At 48.9% G+C, this 18,085-nt stretch overlaps 3 protein-coding genes across 3 annotated transcripts in view; 1 reads left to right on the top strand and 2 right to left on the bottom strand.

Moving 5' to 3' along the window:
- LOC125957705 (bifunctional heparan sulfate N-deacetylase/N-sulfotransferase) overlaps positions 1 to 18,085 on the bottom strand; it is a 145,077-nt gene that overhangs the window by 108,014 nt on the left and 18,978 nt on the right. The window contains exon 2 of the mRNA XM_049690574.1: positions 10,893 to 11,121. The gene's annotated coding sequence lies outside the window, so the exon portion shown is untranslated. The remainder of the gene's footprint in view (positions 1 to 10,892; positions 11,122 to 18,085) is intronic.
- Positions 7,652 to 8,751, top strand: LOC125955504 (clavesin-2-like). The gene is made up of 2 exons (XM_049686638.1): positions 7,652 to 8,408; positions 8,494 to 8,751. Exons 1-2 carry the CDS (start codon positions 7,665 to 7,667, stop codon positions 8,749 to 8,751), a joined length of 1,002 nt encoding a protein of 333 aa, XP_049542595.1. The 5' UTR covers positions 7,652 to 7,664.
- LOC125955503 (glucose-induced degradation protein 8 homolog) lies at positions 9,190 to 11,472 on the bottom strand. Its single transcript, XM_049686637.1, has 3 exons — positions 11,355 to 11,472; positions 10,893 to 11,121; positions 9,190 to 10,799 (listed from the first exon to the last, which is right to left on the bottom strand). The coding sequence occupies exons 1-3, from the start codon at positions 11,470 to 11,472 to the stop codon at positions 10,445 to 10,447; spliced, it is 702 nt and encodes a 233-aa protein (XP_049542594.1). The 3' UTR covers positions 9,190 to 10,444.

Genomic DNA, 18,085 nt, shown 5'->3' with positions numbered 1-18,085 from the left:
CTGAACGAAAAACGACGATCAGCAGACCGAAAAAAAAGGGAACAAAATTTTCCGATTGGTAGTGGGAGAGTTGAAGTGACTGTTTGAATGAGGGCCCAGGGGATAGAGGAAGACACTCCCCGCGTAGCAAAGTGTAAAAGTGAATAGAACGAGCCACTCGAAGGCAACTACTACTTCTGGTCGGACTTGGGCGGTGCCGGTGGCCATCGTCACTTGAACCGTTGGATGGAATATTTGATTAGCGGACAGTGACGTTGCCATTGCTGGAAGCTCATTAGAGTGACAAAGATGCTAGAGGACTGGGTGCCGAGAGCAAGTTCTCGAGTTCTTTAGCTCGTTTGCTTTTTCGTTGAGCGCCCCATAAAGTTGGATGCTTAAATATGAATCAACGTCACTTCTTCATTAGCATTGAGTACTTGGCTAGTTTATGCAGAGACGAGGTCAATGGTTGCTGTGAGTTGTAACACCATAAACCTCGTTGTCGGGCACTGATCTTGTGAACGTAAAAAAAAAACCCACCAGAGTACTTCGATCTCGGCGCTTATCAACAGAAGAGTTCACTTTCTGGAGTGCTAATCATTTTTTTGTTTTGTTGCGCAACGTTACTAACCATCGATCGTGCTCCTCGCACATAAACTAAACACATTAGTCATAAATCTCAAGCAGATGTACTGCGCCTGCGATGCGATAACCAACAACTTTTGCCGTCTTGCAGCGATCGGGGGAGGATGGCAAAGCAACAAACATTCATAATGTGTTGTGAAGCGTCAAAACACCAGCCATGTTGACGCGGCTGGTTATTGGGAAGGGGACGGGGGATTAAACGGCCATTCGTTCGAGCCGTCACATCACCATCGGAATGCAGTTAACACACACCTTCTTCACCTCCTCGTTCTTCTTCTCCTGCTGCTATTACGGGATGGTGGACACCGCTCATAATCTGGACACCAGGCGTGGCACCCACCCGCCGTGTGCGAGTTGAATTGAAATTACGAACACGTTCGCTTGGAGCGTGTTCACACGGAGCGCATCCGTGTGTCACCACAACATCACCCAGCATCACAGTCTGTCATCGCTGCGACGACGACGACGACGACGACGACGCCGCCGGAGCAAGATTAGAATCAACGGCGCGCAACAATCTCCTCTGCTGGGGTCCGCGGACCAAACGAACGAACGAACGAACGGACGAACAAACATCGCAGTTGTAGGCAAGAGGGAATCGAAGAAGGCCGCCGTCCGTTTACGAACGTCTTCATGACTATTCTAGCGAGCAAGGCAAATGGCGCCAACCAATTTGGAGTGCCATTTGCTAGATTAAATGGAACCCCCCTACTCGCTGCTGATCCAACAGCCACGAGCCGCTAGATTGACACAGGGCCTTTTATTGTCGTTTCCTTTTCGCGTCAACCAGACAACCCTGCGTCTCCGCCGCCAGTCTCATTGCGTTTTCATCACAATTAATTTGCGCTCTAATGTGCGAAGAACCAACAGTATATCCTGGCTGTCTTCACGACAGACAGAGGCTAAAAAACAAAAATGCACAGAAAACAGCAAAACAGAAAAGAACCCCAATCCACACGTGTCAGGTCAAAGTAGTCCCTGTGCCAAAGACAACAACAGCAGAGTGTTGCGGCGCGAAAGTAGAGGGAAAAAGTTAGCAAAGCAGCCCAGGCGGTAACCAACAACACAGACAGAACAGGGCAAAAGCAAAGGCAGCGAACGCATAAACCACGCGACACACAGCTGACAGTTGACTCTCTGGTGGAGCTCCTGCTTCCGGTCGTCGTCCTCCTGTCCCCCCCCCCTCGGTGGTGGTGTGCAGTTGAATGCGACACAAATTTGACATGATGACAGGCCGCATTTGACAGTGAGGAACGCGAACGCGGCAAGCAAAAAAGGCCGCCCAACGATCCCACCCCACCACCAACAACAACGAATGAATGGTGGCGGTGCTGGCCGCTCGATCCGCAAGGCCTTTTGCACACGCAGAGGCACGCACTACACCACGACGGAATGAATTTCTAGGTTCCGTCAGTTGCTTCCACTTGGTACGAATGTGTTAGTCTAGCGAGAGAGGACCATCCCCGTCCGTGATAAATAATGGCCACCGTTCCGAGAAGTGCATTCCCCAGCGCTACGGATTAGCTGCGTGTCTAGAGGGGTTGGTGGATGAAGAACATCCCCCGCGGGGATCCCTACTACAGAGGAGCTACAAGCTCGGTAACAGGCCGAGAAACCGTGAAAAGAATGGTGAAGTAATGTCCAGGGACGGCGACATGCATGCTTGAAATTCCACCAACGAAACCCCGGCCAAAACTGCAAAAGAACCAACACACAAGATGGCGTCACCACCACGTCGACGGGTGCTCTCCGTTGGTTCCGTTTCATTGACATGTTTATAGTGGTTTTGGGGCACGCGCACACTGGATTCTGTAGGAATGCGGCCAGAGCAGCAGGGGCACTAGTGGAGTAATTAAAGGGCGATATACACGCCGCCGAAACACCGGAACCATTAATCGGAATGAAGTCTCAGGCAGAGAGCATTCTTGAAAACTGAAAGAATGAACCTACCATGCCATCGAAAAGCAAACCGGAGCCACCCTCCCCTGCTTGGAGCGTATAACTTCCTGTTACATGCATAGTAAAATGGAACCAGAGGAACATTCCAAAAGCGATGGTTGAGGCGCATGCCGCACCGAACGCCTTTGATGGCGATGGTTTTGTTTGATTTCCTTGGGGAGTGCCTAGCGCCCCTTTTCCGATCCGCTGTTGGCGCGACCAGAGCTCGTATAGTTGGCCAGTAGAACCACCAATCCCGCGGACAACACAAACCTTATCCTTTTCAACTAGTCAGGCGAGTGCCACCAAAGCATTACTAGACTGAGGAGGGGTCGCAAGACATCTTTCTCTCTCATTCCTCTCTCGCGCGAATGGTTCTAGAACTTCTTGGTGATTGCACTGTTAATTAGAAAATATAACGAGAAAACTTTCATCCGGGCCACGGAATAGTCCAGCAAACCATTTTCGTGGCCATCTTTTCCCATTCTTCGGTACTGGACTTCTGCTGGATGATAAAGTTATCGTGAAGTTACTTTTCTTAGCAGTTCATTCGCGTTTCCATTCGGATTTACTCAATAAATCAACAACAACTTCAAAGTTGCCTTCCCAAGAATCAAGTGTCATCCGAGACGAAACATTAACGAAACAAAAACGACGACAAAAAAAACTGTCTGAAATAAACAAACCATGATCAGCACAGACTGTCGTGAGCGGTGAGCGATTTATGTGGTTCTGTAAATAGTATCGCCATCGGTTCTGGAATCTTTGGATGACTGTGAACCACCCTCCCCCAAGGGGGAATTGCCCTTCAATTTGTCTCCTCTCCAATTACCATCGCCAGCGATCCGCACGCACGTAACTAGAAGAGAAAAGGAATGTCTGTTGAAGTTCGATCGAGACGAGACGAGACAAGACGAGACATGACCGCAACAATGCTCATCAACGTGGAATGTGATTTTCCTTTCCATCGCCACCTCATCGTCGCCTTAGAGCAACACACGATTAATTTCCCGTCCTACGTTGTAACATCGAAGCAACCGGAAACCATCGGCAACGACGACGACGGCGACGAAGAAGCCTCCACACCTACACCGTTCCGTTTGCCGGTTACGGATCTTGGTATGGTTCAAAAACGAAAAAAATCTTAGCTTCCAGTCGAATCCTCCGCCGGTACTCGCCGGAACCTACGTGTGTGCGCATCCTCTGATTGGATGCCCGCTGACACGGGACGCAGATCAAACGGATCCGGAACCTCCACCTCCACTGGCACCAGTGAACGATGAAGCGGAAATTGAACTTCTGCCAGACATTGCTTTCGGTGGTACTTCGAGCAGCTTGCTCATCGGCGCCAGTTAAGATTCCGAAGAGAGAAGAGTATACCACATGTTTGTATTCGCGAGAATCTGGAGTGTTCCTTGGTTGGGATGCGCGAGCTTTCTTCTACGAAACCCACGAGGTGATGATGATCATGATGGTGTTGAGACCAACACACCATCATCATGTACCAAATCATCGATCCAGAACGGAGCAGTGATATCCTCCAAGCTGCTAGAAACAAAAAAAGAAGGAAATCCTCTCACTCTCTCTCTCTCTCTCTCTCTCTCTCTCTCTCTAGTCCATCTCTCTAGGATCTAGCAAATGCCACATCTTTCTCGATGAAGAGCCTGCCATCCCAGTAGAGGCGTGCAAAATTGATGAAAAACTCCGTTCCGTGCTATTCCAATCTTCTCCTAGCTGACTCCCGGTCCTCAGCCGACACGCTTGCTGCACCACAGAACGGCAATTGATGAGGAAAGTTACCCATTAACTTTCACTCCTCCTCGTCATCCTCCAACTACCGGTCCCCGCACTACCGTATGGTCATATTAAATGGTCATCGCATTTCTCGACCCCTGGCCACACTCACGACACCCGGCCAATAAAGCTTCTTCGCGCATCAGACGCAGGCAAGTGGGCGGACGGCCGGTGGGCGACCGGACAGACGATTAGATGGACCATTTGGCAAACGGAAGTCTCCGTTGTGTTCGTTCTCTAGCGCCTAGGAAAGACAGGAGAAGTGATGTGAGATGAGATTAGTTAGCGAAAGGATAACATGCGCCTGGCTTACTCCATCCTCGGGCACCACCCCCCGCCTTACTTTCACTTAGTGCTCTTGAGTGAAACAATAAGAGCAACAGAAGAAGGGGCACTAGGGTGCTGGGTGCTAGTGGGCAGGGCATTTTGGCAAAGTTTCGCCTTCAAGAGGTGTTGAATTAATTATGAGTGGCCTGCGAGAGGACGACCGAAAACGATGGTCGTTGACACACACACACACAGACATGGGAGGCTAAGCACCATCGCGCTTTGGATGTGCCAAATGAAGGACGATGGCTGAATCATACTCCCCCGTAAGCGTGTGAGAAGCTTAATCCAATCCGTCGAGTCCTTCACTACCACCGAGAAGCTACTGACACGCTCCTGTCCAGAAGGTTAAGCATCTGCTAGTTACTAACCAACACGTTCCGTTCGATTCATCAGCCGGCCAAAAGCAAAGAAGAAGGCAAAAAGAGCGACCGAGAGTGTTCGTGTGAAATAGTGTGGTCAGCGCGTGAACAGATTTATCTGTAGACGTAAACGAACCAGAACGCCGCCGTAATGGAATTAGTGCCAGCGGTTCTATTGCTCGTGAACACTGGAATAGAATGATGGTTATGTTATTAGTTTACACACGCCAACAGCATTCATCTTAAGCTTCTTTTTGGTTTCATTCGCATCTTACCATTTCTATGTCACCAGTTTAATATTCTTATTGGGTTCGAATTGCAACCAGTACGGAGCCAATTGCTCGTCTTCCATTTTGCGTGCCCGAAGATTCAGGCCTGCGCCTACTCTTGGTTCTCCATTCTCGTCGCCATGCCGATCCAAGATTGCTGCGATTGCCTACCACCAGCAGGGACAGGCAAGTAAACACTCGAACACACGACGTAGATCCATCTGCCATCGAACCAGAAACACTCTATTTGCATTTAATTACTCCGACCGGGGCCCGGGCATCACATTTCAGGCGGCATATGGTCGTCAGGTTGCAGTAAATAAACCTATCTACCGAGGATGGGGAGCTTCCAGAGATTTGCTGTCAAGGCACGGTGGTATAGGGGACCTCCCCGGAGTATCCACGAGCTCTACGGCTTCGCCTACTGCTGCTGGTACCGGTGCAATCGTTCCAGTTGTAATCACCGAACACTTCAACTCCATCGCCTGCTACGCCCTCTCCCCCGGCCGACACCGTCGATGAAATGTACCGACGCAGGCAGGTAGGGAATTCTGGTTCCAATTAAAAGATGGAAATACTCCACGGACTTCGAGATCTTTGGATTCGCTTCGAGATCAGGACAACGCCTGAATGCCATCGGCCATCGGCAAACTCAATTTCATCGAGGTGGATTTGTGTTTCGTCGCCCGAAAAAGAATTCGCCATAGTACGGGAGGAAAATAAAGTTATTCTTTACGTCGTTGATTCGCTTCTTCGCCTTCGAGCGATTCACCCGGAGACCGTGCTCCATCTGCACGCAAGACCCCGGGATGCCGGATGGTGTGGCGTCAGGGGGTAAACCGTTTTATGGCACAACGCGTACACGCTTGCTCTCTCTCTCTCTCACCCGTGTGTGTGTCTCGATCGTTTGCGAGCATATATCGCTGATTGCCGGACCATTGCCACCAATGGGCCCGACATAAAAACGATATTTATAGCCGTTCCCCGAGCCCACCCATCCGCACCGGTTCGTCCGTTCCGGCATCTATCTCTCGGTCATCTCGTCGCGCGCTCTTTTAGTGGCAAGTAAAATGTGGAGCAAAGAAGAGCGAGAGAACAGCGCAGCGCAGCGAATGGCGAAGATGCACTGGCGAGCGAACGAGTGACAGCGTGGCAACGAGCAATAGCAACAACGAAAAACTGGCCACTCCAGTACATGATGTACCATCAACCTTTACAACCGTGGCCCCCACACCCAAGCCGGGGGCCCTATAGTCACACTTGTCCGAGGGTAGATACACCGGTCCGTTGATATGGTGACCGGCGGAGCACACTACGTCGATCATATATGTGTGTATCTGCTCGGCATGGCATGCTGAGAGGCACTCCTATGCTGAGAGCCCCAATGTCAGGAGGATGGACGGACCCGGACAAAGGACTGGCGATTGTGATTTTGGCACACTGTCAAATGGCGCTGGCAGAATGGTGAACCCGATGACCGGGATGTGATGTGGTTTGTTTGCTTTACGGCTTCCACACCATCCCACACACCACCTAGTGCATCCACCGGCACCGTACTAGCACCATTCTCATTATTATTGATCGGTCCGAGTAGAGCATTAACCTTGGCATCAAGTGTCACACTGGATGCGAAGGGGATTCTGATGATGCTGCGATAACGGGTATTATGTTGTTTGGGACGCTTCTGCACAGTGCAAGGTCAGACGCTCGAGAAGAAGCTGTCGTGTGTCTAGGCGTGGCATCGTATACTGGTTATGGGCTCGATTGATTGGACTCTGACTCGAGCTGAAGTGTAGTGACCGGTGATGGTCTGTCATTGACGTGATTCCATTACTTCTAATTACATTATCTAAACATCTTCCGTTTGCTAGGCGCTCTAGTAGGAGATACGGCCGGGGAGTGAAGGTTAAATCCAAAATGCAAGCTCACAACCACACCTGTCGTAATGACACAAGCGACATTAAGAGACACTCGGTCTTAAAATAGCTTCTACGGCAGGTCTTACGTCACGGCATCATCACGGTGATAACCTTCTATTCTCCGTGATGATATACAAATCCTTCCAAAAGAAACAAAAAACTCTCTCACCTGAGGCAATATATATGTTTTTGGTCCATTACCCGGACCCGTAGAAGGTTCTACTTTGCGCACGATGACGACAGTAGGAAATGAAAAAGATCTGACTGAGGTCGCGTACGTAGTGACATTGTCTAAGGGATCGTTAAAATGGTAACCACCAGTTTCGGTCAGGCAGAAAAGAGCAACTATTTAGCGGGGACCACGACCACTATCCACTGTCAGTAGTGCGCCAACCAGTGACCGGTAAACAGTCGAAAATACGAAGATAATCATGGCAAGCAGTGAGCAGAAACCATTGCCAGTGCCCAGTCTGGAGAAAGCTCCAGAGAAATACGACGATGAAGCAGAGGAACCGACGGGACCGGCCAACATCGCCGAAACATTGGAAAAGCTCCGCGAGGAACCACTCGTACGGGAACAGAACCTCAAGCAGATGCGCGATTGGATCGCGAAGCATCCACATATTCGACGATGCCGTACGGACGCCCGGTTCCTGTTGCGATTCCTGCGCGCCAAGAAGCACTCCTTCATGGTGGCCTCACAGACACTCGAGCGCTATCTAGCCGCCCGTATGATCCATCCCGGATGGTTCCAACGGCTCGACATTCGCGATCCCGAGCTGAGCCACCTGGCGGACATTGGGTTCATCTATCCGCTGCTGGAACGCACCGCTGATGGCTGTAAAGTGACGATGACCGATTGGGGTCTGCTGGATCCAAAGCAATACACGATCGAACACAGCAACCGGATGCATATCCTGCTGGCGGAGGCCTACAGCGACGATCCGCTGGTCCAGTGTGCCGGTGCGATCTTGATCTTCGACTTGAAGCACGTTACGCTCGCCCATCAGAGCATCGTCTCGCTCAGTGTGCTCAAACAGGTGGCCAAGTTCATCAACAACGGGCTACCGTTACGGTGCCAGGGTGTGTACGCCGTCAACGTACCGGCCGGTGCCATGTGGATTGTGAACGGGTTGGTTAGCTTTTTGCACGAGAAAATTCGAAGTCGTTTCGCGGTGAGTGTTCAAAACGGGTCGAAGAAGGCCTTTCAATGTTGCTGCCAGCAGTGACCATGACAATGAATGTTTCATATTGTTTCAGGTATTCCACGATTTCGACGAGTTCACCAAAGAGCGCTTGGATCGCCAGCTGCTGCCAAAAGAATACGGTGGCAAGGTATCAAAAAGTGAGCACATGAAAGCATTCCGGGAGCAGTGCGAACTTTACCGGGACAAAATGTTGGCTCTGGATGAGATGGAAATCGATCTGGATCATAATGAGCCCTACTCGCGGCATGCTATGCTCGATGACATCGAGGGTGGTGCCGTTGGAAGCTTCCGAAAGCTAGACCTAGATTAGAGCGATCACAAACACGCGTTACACACAACACATGGCTGCGGAAAAACACTAGCGCGATTGGAGCATATTAAAGTTCAAATTGTTGCCAAAATACTAACCTTGCACTTGCTCCTTAATCGACCGTTGCTGTGAACGGTAAACCAGAGGGGGTCCTCGTCCGTCCGTTAGTGGTTGGAGGATGCAACCGCATACATCTGTTTGTGGCTTTATCCACCGTTCTCTATAAAGACCGAATCCCTCGCGCTACCGATCCTAGATGCTCTGGTACATTGTAGTACAAACCCACAAACTAGACTTCATATCACAAATGTCCCTCCGATCCCGCCGGTACGGTGAAGCACAGTTACGGACGATGTTACGAAAGAGCTGCAGGGCTCAGCAGCGCTCAGCGACTGTTGAGAAGCGTCGAGCTAAGAGAAAAACCCGAATACCCGGGTGAGGGGAAAGCCAACAATCAGATAACACATGTGAACATATGGTCGGAAAAGCGCAGCTAGGACACCGTGAAATAGGGACACACCGAATGTGGCAACTGGCACAAAGAGATAGCCCCAAGCGTTACACTAAAATATGTCACGAAAAAAAAACAGGATAAAAACACTCGTGTATGTGCAGACTAGTAACCGGCGGGACGAAAATGGCGAACACGGCGCAAGAACACACGGTGCTCCGTCGTGGTGTGGTCGCCCCATCATCAGGACGATAGAGAGTGTTCTGTAATTGTGTGTCCCAGTTCTTTTGTGTCGTGCACATCGTGTTTCTATCCACTTCCCCCACCGTAACAGTTCCCATATAGTTTTGATTTTTATGATTCGTTCTTTCGAGGAACACTCACTGAAAGAGGAAAAAATATTGCGATTTCTACTATTCTCCGGTCGCTTATCGCACTCCGCAGGGCAAACCAGGAAGCTCTAATACTGATTTGTCGAGTTCAATTTGTTTCCCCGTACGAGCGCACGGTTTCCAGCAGGGTATCTAAAAGGATCCTTAAAAGCACGCCATCAACCAACCATCAATCGAATCTCGCCTGTTTCGCTAAAACACGCTGCTTGCTGCCATGATTTATTTTTACCGATTAAGAGCAAAATCAAACATCCAACATCCGCGCTCCATCGTGGTATGAGGGCAGTGTTCCAGGAAGCGGGTTCGAATGAAGGACAACACTGCACCGAATCCAATGCAGCCCTCGACACAGAGCGATCGAAATAGGAAACAGCATTGTGCGATGCGCCCAACGACGCGCAACTACGGACCGAACGCAACGCCGAAGGACACCCCGTTCGATCGATACCTGACCCGAAGAAGATTGATGCCGGGGATATTTATGATTTATAAATGTTTGATATTTCATTGCAAACATACCCATATTCCGAGGAGAAACTGGCAAGTTGACAGAATTGTACAAACATCATATCTACGATCCACTTATTGGACCTTCTCGGTACTGAACCGAGGACGAATGTGTTTTTTTCTCCGATATGCAGCACATGTGGCGTTGGACCAGATGCTTCCTTGAAGTGAAGCTACGGACTGATTCCGATTATAGCATAAACAAACCGAAACACCATAATTCGTTGAAATATTAATGAGAGCCAACGCTCCGTAGTTTTATAAATCGATTCTAGTCCGGTAGATAAACATGTTTATTGTTGAGATTATACTAAGAATGCTTTCAATTTTGGATAGAGACAATCTAAGACTGATAATTGGAGTCCATCACCGCCATCGACAAATCGATCATCTTCGGGTACTTTACTGTCTTCTTATCCAGCTCGCTCTGTACCCAGAGGATCAGTTTCAGTATGTTAAACAACGGGCTTAACTGTTGATTCTCCTCTTGCTCAATCTTAACGATGGCAGCGTTCAGCTCGCTTGCGATCTTTTGACGATGTGCTGGCTCAAGTAGATCGGCAAAAGGACACTGATATGGCGGATTGAATGCCAAAAGGGCCATCGTGCGTTCTATGTTATCCAGATCGTTCATACTTGCCTTTGGAAAGTGTTCCTGGGCAAATGTAAGGGCTTCCTCGATTTTTTCGTGACTTTTTTAAACCATTCCGAAGTGGACACGAATGAGTTTGTTGATTTATATGCTATATGCTTGATCCCTATTCAATCAAGTATATTTTAAATACACTTACCGAATCAGCTCTATGAACTGGAGCTCTTGCAGGTGAATGTACACGGAGGGATCGTTGTCGAACAGCTCCGGGTGGAGCTGATTAGCTAGACGGATCGTCTCCTGTATGCATCCGTTCTGCACTTCCTCTCTAATCAGAAATCGAATGTCAAGCGAACCGGTTGACCGGTTGACGGATGGTACGAAGCCGGACTCGCGTTGAAACTCCTCGGCAACCTCTTTGAATCCCTCTGAAATAGAAGAGTTAGAATTTTTATTAGTATAATGGATTCAGACATTCACTCATGGATTCATTAGGTTAAGGCAGAGTCAACTGCAATAAACAGACAGATATGGAACCCTATTTGCTTCGATTAATTTCAGATTCGCTACTTCACCCTTGATATTCGTCTCCCGATCTCATGCGCTGTACCTCTATTTGTTGGGCCATGGACCACTGACTCCAAAAGCATGCGACACTCACCCTCTACCAGGTAGTTTATGATGAGTTTGCCGATGTTACTCTGCTGAAACGGAAAGCATTCGAGTCGGCTCTTCCATTCCTTCCCCGACATGCCATCACCTTCTACGTTGGAACTCATTTCTACACCAGCAGTTGATGCAGCTTGCTGATGAAAACGATGACGACAGTACCAACTCACTGGTTGCCAAGAGTTTATTGACATTCCTTTTAAAAAAATGACAATGACAGCGCGATTGAATTCCTTCGTTGCTATTTGTCATAAAGCAAATGCAGCTGAACAGGCATGTTCCGGGCTTAAGCGACATGCGTAGTAACCATTGAAACTTCTCTTCACAAATGAAGAGCAAACTACAATCCTGAATCTGGAAGCACATCACTGGTGTTTGCCCATGTTTGATTGGCACAGTAACGTAGTTGATAGAACGCCCTCACGGGCACCGGAAGGAGAAGCCACGGGTGTTTTATTTGAAAAGAATTATTCCGCCATTTCAAACCCTCCTGTCAGAACTGAATAGCCTAGAGGAAGCGGAAGAATCGTACCTACGCTACGGTAAACACAATAGCATCGAAAAGGGGTTGCACGATTGCCGTTGCAGCAGAACTCAAAGTAAGTACTCCCAAGGTTTGCTCGTATTTGCCAAATACAGGGCCAACAAGGCAATGCACACAGAGTGTGTCCCAGCGTCGTCAGCAACTCCAGCATGACACTTTTGGATGGTTCTAGGGACATCCCAACGATCTGAACAGTTGTGTCAAGGATCCAAGCATCCATTCAAACATACCATCCACGCTGCCTACGATGTATGTGCGTTGGTGCTTGACAGACGGAAACGAAATACTTGTACAACGATGATTGACTTAACCGAAAAAGTAAGGGACAAGTGTGCGCTTCTTCAACGTGCGTGCGGGAAAACTCAACATTTTGGAAATGAGTTTCCACGCTAATTGTTGGCGGAATGTCCTACTGTGTCAACTTTAAACAACGCTACATGTGCGGTTTAAGTGTATTCGTCCACAAAGACAAACATTACCACCAGCCCTAGAGACGATGGTACACATTAACTCGAAGTGGATGAATGAATACCCATTTTCAACTCATTTGAGACCATTTGACATTCCATCTCCAGGAGTTACAATCCATGATGCCTAGCACACACAACTCAACTCGTATCAACCCGCAGAGCATCAAGTTACCGATGCTATACCGAGGCGAATGGGGGTTATCTGTTTAGCAGATTATTGGTGGAGAAGATCAACCTACCATATGCCACCAGTCGAGGCGAAACAGAGTCACGTTCATTTCCGCATGCGAATGGATTGGCAATAAATTTAGCTAACCAAGTGTTGTCCCGGCAACCGGGGTTGCCTGCACGGGTTGGTGGCGTGAGTGAAGGACCACATGTGGAGGATAGAGGGATAATTATGATAAATGCGTGCCAACTAGATTGAATTAGCGCCAGCCGCGCCAAGGACAAGGGAACCACAGTCGAGATGAGTCGAGATGAGTCCATCAGAGCCAGTGATCGTTGAAAGTGTCCCTCGTGCCATTATGGGTGGGTTAATCTATTTCGAATCAAAATCATCACCTAAACACCACTCCATCCGGCACGGATGGAAGTTACTGAAGGCATCTGTGCGCTACAGTCCTTATCGTTGAGGGTGAGGCTCACTTTATGGTTCACGAAGGACGGTTTCCGATTTACGATTTGACTTCCAGCAGCAGCAGCAGCAGCAGACGCACGCCCGGCTTCTATGAGTCTGTATATGACACACATCCACTCCCCCTCGCTCTCGAGTGTCAATCGTTGGTTAATTATTGGCTAAACCATGGAACTTGCGAGACACAATTCGATGCGCTGTGTCGAACCTTCTGGACCGAGCGGAGTGGTTCAGACGGAGGAACACGTTCGACGGACAGCACGAACCGCGCGCGGCGTAGCTCTCCATCCTAATGACCATACTCGAGAGTGTCATGCGGTAATAACACCATATCTCCATAACACTCTGCCCCGCTCGCACGTCCCAATTGACAGCTAAAGACAGCTCGTCGTTCATCTGAAAATGCCGCCTAAAACCTCCAACCTGACTGGCTTCTGCCTCTACTCTGTCTGGCGTCCGCCATGCCCTCACAAGTCTGCGTGAAACGTGATATCATAAAATGGTTAGGACGATGAAGACAGTGAGAGTGAGCGGGAGAGAAAGAGAGTGTGTGGCCCACGGATCTGTCTGCTTGGGATGCTGTAGGCGGCGGCGTACGAAAAACGAAATATGCGCCGAGCTCCCACGCAAACTTTTCGACCGAATTTTTGGGCCCGCGCATTCCTCAACATTTAAAGGCTTTCTTCGGCGGTGCTTTTATCCGTTACGTTTTATCGGTGCTTGCGGTGCTTCGTCTTGGTGGCTTTAGTTTTTGAGCCAGTTATGAGGAGACGACAAATACTGGAATGGTACTCCCGGTAGCATAAGTCGCATGTGGTGATTTATTTCTGTCTGTAATGTCTTAAGACGAGACCAATTTATTTTATCTTTGATCTCTTGGCATATTTCAAAGTTTGTTTTACTATGAATGATAAAACTTAACAATATTAACAATATTTTATCTAATTTGTAACCCAAAACCTTCATTTTTAGATTAGGTTTCTATTATAATATCTATAAAACTTTTACATCAATCTTTTTCCTATTTTGAACACTGTTTCTATACATTACAATGCAGTAAATAGTAAATAGTATGAAGTGGAGTTGGGGCATGAAGAGTTTAAATAAAAATCGTTCATACTTTTTTTGAGTATTGTTTAAAACACTTAACACAAGATTTCCTTTGGACATTTCTTAGCTAACGAAAAAACTAAGACATTTCCTATATTCCTATTAGAACATACAGCACTGGCCTAAGATGCTCATGGAATAACATACACCTCAGCGATACTTGCCCGTAATAGATGTGATGAATGTAATTTATTAGATTTTTTAAAGCTTCATCTAATATTCTTCAAAAACTTCACATAATTTTAGTGTTAATAGTTTGAAGACATTCACTTCGTCAACATTCAGAAAAGATCATATCCATTGAAAACATTACTCGAAAATAAACCATAATCCAACCATACTCGTAGTGAGGTCAGCCAGCAAATGCTAAATACATACTCTCGTTAGCAAACGGATAATTGAAAAGCAAAACCTCTATACGAAAGCCACGCCATGCCTCCGGCACTGACTAACGCTGCTGCTGCTGGACCGGTGAACATAACAAGGTTGACATTGGACGACCCCCTACCCCCGAGGCACACTCCCTTCCCTCTGCACCTGGATGATGATCGTCGTCACCTTAATTAACAACGATTTCACACCAGACTGCACATCGCACCCTATTCACACACCATCTTCTTACACTTCAGGCTGTTAATTAATAAAATCGCTTCATTTTTTTTTGGGTGAGGAGCCGCTTTGTTTCTGTTTCCGGCGACGCGAGCCCTCCGCACGCGCGCTTCAATTTAGACCGTTCGTTCGCTCGTTCGACTTCCACAAGGGGAGGGGGACCTTGTGTGTTTGTACAAGTGATTTGACTTTATCACGGGGCCGCCACCGTCACCAAAACCACCAAAATGGTAAAGCATCGCGGAGGTACTTGAGCATCGCCACCGGGAAACGGGAAATAGAAACGCCATCAGCAGATTAGCATATGATTCGACATGTCGTTAACACACACTCATTCTCGTCATCAGTCGTCGTCGTCGTCGTCATCGTTACCGGAATCGGGGAATCGATCTCGGGCATGTCGAAGCGAAGCGCTTAAACACAGCACGGCAGATGCCAAAAGGCAAACTCGTCGCGGTCTCATCGCAGCAGCATAACTCATATCCCGGGTAACACGAACCCATAGCCTACCTAGAATGCCTATTCCACCATTCCAGGATCTGTGTGCAGCAACCAGCCACCAGCGCACACCTTTCACGAAAAGGCAAAAAGATGGAGGATGCACCTTTTGAATAAAAATCACGTCACCACCACCGAGAAGAGAGCGAGAGAGCGAGAAAGTGAGAGAGCATTCGTCGTCCAGCAACGGTATCGCATCGTGGCACAATCGATGGATGGATGGATGTCAATTTATGCGGGCGCGTGGGACCGTGGAACAGGTCTTCTCAGGCTCTGGCCCCTTGGCGTGACTCCGAAGAGTGGAAAAAGGTTGAAAGCGGCCAAAAACCTAACCAACGAAACCTGTCGCTAACAGGTATAGAGGTCGGTGAGTGGGTGAGTTCCATAGAGATTCCATCGATCGGAAGCGCGCCCTGTAGATGATAGACACGCGACACAGACAGCCCAACATCCCATCATCCACCGAACATACGACACCACGTGCGTGCGTGCGAGCGCGTGGTGCGTGGGGGAACACCACACCACGGAACTCGGCGGCCGCTTGATGATGCTTTGATTTCACCTTCGCCCAAAATTGGCTCCGTTTTTTTATCCTCCTCAAAAGACCGGTGTTGTGTCCTCCCACGATCGGAAATTCTGGTTTTTTTTTCTTCTCATTTTTCCCCCGGCCCAGCCCCACTCCAAGAAAGGGGAATTGTATTATGAGGTGAAAGGAGCGCGTAACGATCGAGAGGCATATCCACAGCTCCGGACTTCTCCGGATGACAATACACACCACACCACCTCGACCTACTTTTTCAAGAGAAAAATCCAACGCCCACAATGCATCTGAAAGCTGAGCTGGGGCAGGAAGAGGCCTGCTGCATATTACCCCCACCAGTACTGCCACTTGAGACGAAGAAGTGTGCGCCTTTCGGCGAGCCTTCGCGTCGAGCCTTCGCGTCTTTTTGAAATGCTTCAAAAAACGGCTTCCGGATTGCCCGGAGCACCGCTAATGGTTGCGGTGACCTCCAGTGAACCTTCAGAACAGATTCGTGCCAACAGCATAAAACTGCATCCCTTCCAATCACCGAATCGGGATCTTCTCATCAATCACACCTCCTCAGCTTCTCATTGTCTCATCGATCAAATCGGTATTATTTCACCGCCGTTCGCCAAAAACCAACCGAGGAGTCTGAAATGGACGACGGACAAAGTGAATCCTCTGTTTAACAAATGCAAACGCGCCACTTGAAACCGCCGCTCGGCAAATTTGTCTTGTCAGCAGCTTCGATTGCAGATCCTGGCCATGATTGCGCAGAGAAACGGAAAGAAGAGACGCGCGGTGCGGTCCACATTCCGCACGTACGTTTCGATCGCAATCGCGGAAATCTTCTGCGTTGACCGTGCGTGTTTCGGTTGCACAGTTAAAGGCAGGGAAACGAAATGCAAATCCCCACGAAACGGCCACAGAAAGTGGTCGTGGCTTTATTCTCGTTCTTCCAATTTGCTTTACCCAGGGTGATCATCGTTGGTCACAGATTTATGATCGGATGTCGTTCTCGGCTCGAACAGAACGATCGATTATGAAATTCCATGTACAGTCCAAGTCATGTCACGCAAATGACAGCCGACGGTCGGACGGCGGAATCCTCAACAAAATGCTACTCTCACGTGAAGCGGAATTACACGGAATGACGAAATGACGAGGAGAACGCTTGCAGCAGAGATCGTGGTTTGGGCTGTGCTCGAGTTCTTCTGTCCAACAACCCTGAACGGCTGGTATGATACTATGTTCGCTCGCATATTCTTATCTATTCGCACAAGCCCTAATCTATAGTAATGGTTGGTCTTTACACACGACAAGCACACTGATTACGCTGATGCTGCTGGCAGGAGAGCACGTTTATGAGTCGCCGGCTAATGAACTAGCATGTTCCGGACAGGGCGGTCTCACGTGTCTTTCACGGTGTCTCGCATCATTCCCTCTGGCGTCTGACGACGGAGAGCTTACCAGCAGCAGCAGCAGCATCCTGCCCACGGAAAGGGGCAAAAGCGAACGAACGAACGAACCCTACACCTATCCTCTGCCAGCGGCCAATGGTCAATTAGTGATAAAGTGCGCACTGTTTTAGCCCCGTGCTCAGTAGAATCCTCCGTAGCGAGAAGAAAAAAAAAACAGAGCAGAAACTAAATAAATAGTCTAGTTCGAGGGGCGGTGGTTAATTGGCCAACCACCACCACCATCATCATCGGGGTACCTCTTTCATCTGGCCGCCGCCCCGAACTAAATCGTCGCCGAACATGACGACGACGACATCAGCGCACCACCGATGCTCTCGTCGACGATGGCTGACGCGCAAGGATAAAGCATAAAAATGGCGAACACCAGCGTGTCACCACCGGCACCGTACTGGTGGCTGGCAGGTGGTCCCCTTGGGGTTGGCGGAACTTTATTAATATTCATCACTTCCGTATGAGCAGCCAGCCTCAACTGAAACTCCCGTGAGAACGAACCATCCGGCCAAGAGAGGGGACTAGGCAACACAATCAGCAACAAACACAAAAAGGCCGCTACCTCCAGGCACCTTCCACGGTGACACCTGCTCCTGCTGCTACGCCTTCCTCTCTACGCAGCGTGCTCTAGTAACGTCGTTGCTCCTGAGGGGGGCTTTGATGAATTGTCGTAAATTAGCGACAGACAAAGAGGGTGCATGCAGTAACTGTACGAGAGAGGAAGGTAGAAAGAGTGACCTAAACGGCTGTGGAAATGCGTTGAAAAACTCCCGGGGTCCCGGGGTCTGGGAAAACTACAACCTAGAGAGAGAAACCCAGAGGTTTGGATGTAAGGTTCTCGGTGCTGCCGAAGCGCCAAT

Source organism: Anopheles darlingi, chromosome 3 (assembly GCF_943734745.1).
Source record: "Anopheles darlingi chromosome 3, idAnoDarlMG_H_01, whole genome shotgun sequence".
In the NCBI taxonomy this organism is placed as follows: Eukaryota; Metazoa; Arthropoda; class Insecta; order Diptera; family Culicidae; genus Anopheles; species Anopheles darlingi.
The sequence above is the reverse complement of the archived record's forward strand: the minus strand, read 5'-3'. Positions and strand labels throughout refer to the sequence as shown.

Bases quoted from the DNA above. Each gene is read 5' to 3' on its own strand.
- LOC125955504 (XM_049686638.1), top strand. From the start codon at position 7,665: ATGGCAAGCAGTGAGCAGAAACCATTGCCAGTGCCCAGTCTGGAGAAA. The intron at 8,409-8,493 runs GTGAGTGTTCAA...ATATTGTTTCAG, and splicing joins AAATTCGAAGTCGTTTCGCG to GTATTCCACGATTTCGACGA.
- LOC125955503 (XM_049686637.1), bottom strand. From the start codon at position 11,472: ATGAGTTCCAACGTAGAAGGTGATGGCATGTCGGGGAAGGAATGGAAG. The intron at 11,122-11,354 runs GTGAGTGTCGCA...CTTCTATTTCAG, and splicing joins CATAAACTACCTGGTAGAGG to AGGGATTCAAAGAGGTTGCC. The intron at 10,800-10,892 runs GTAAGTGTATTT...CGGAATGGTTTA, and splicing joins CAGTTCATAGAGCTGATTCG to AAAAAGTCACGAAAAAATCG.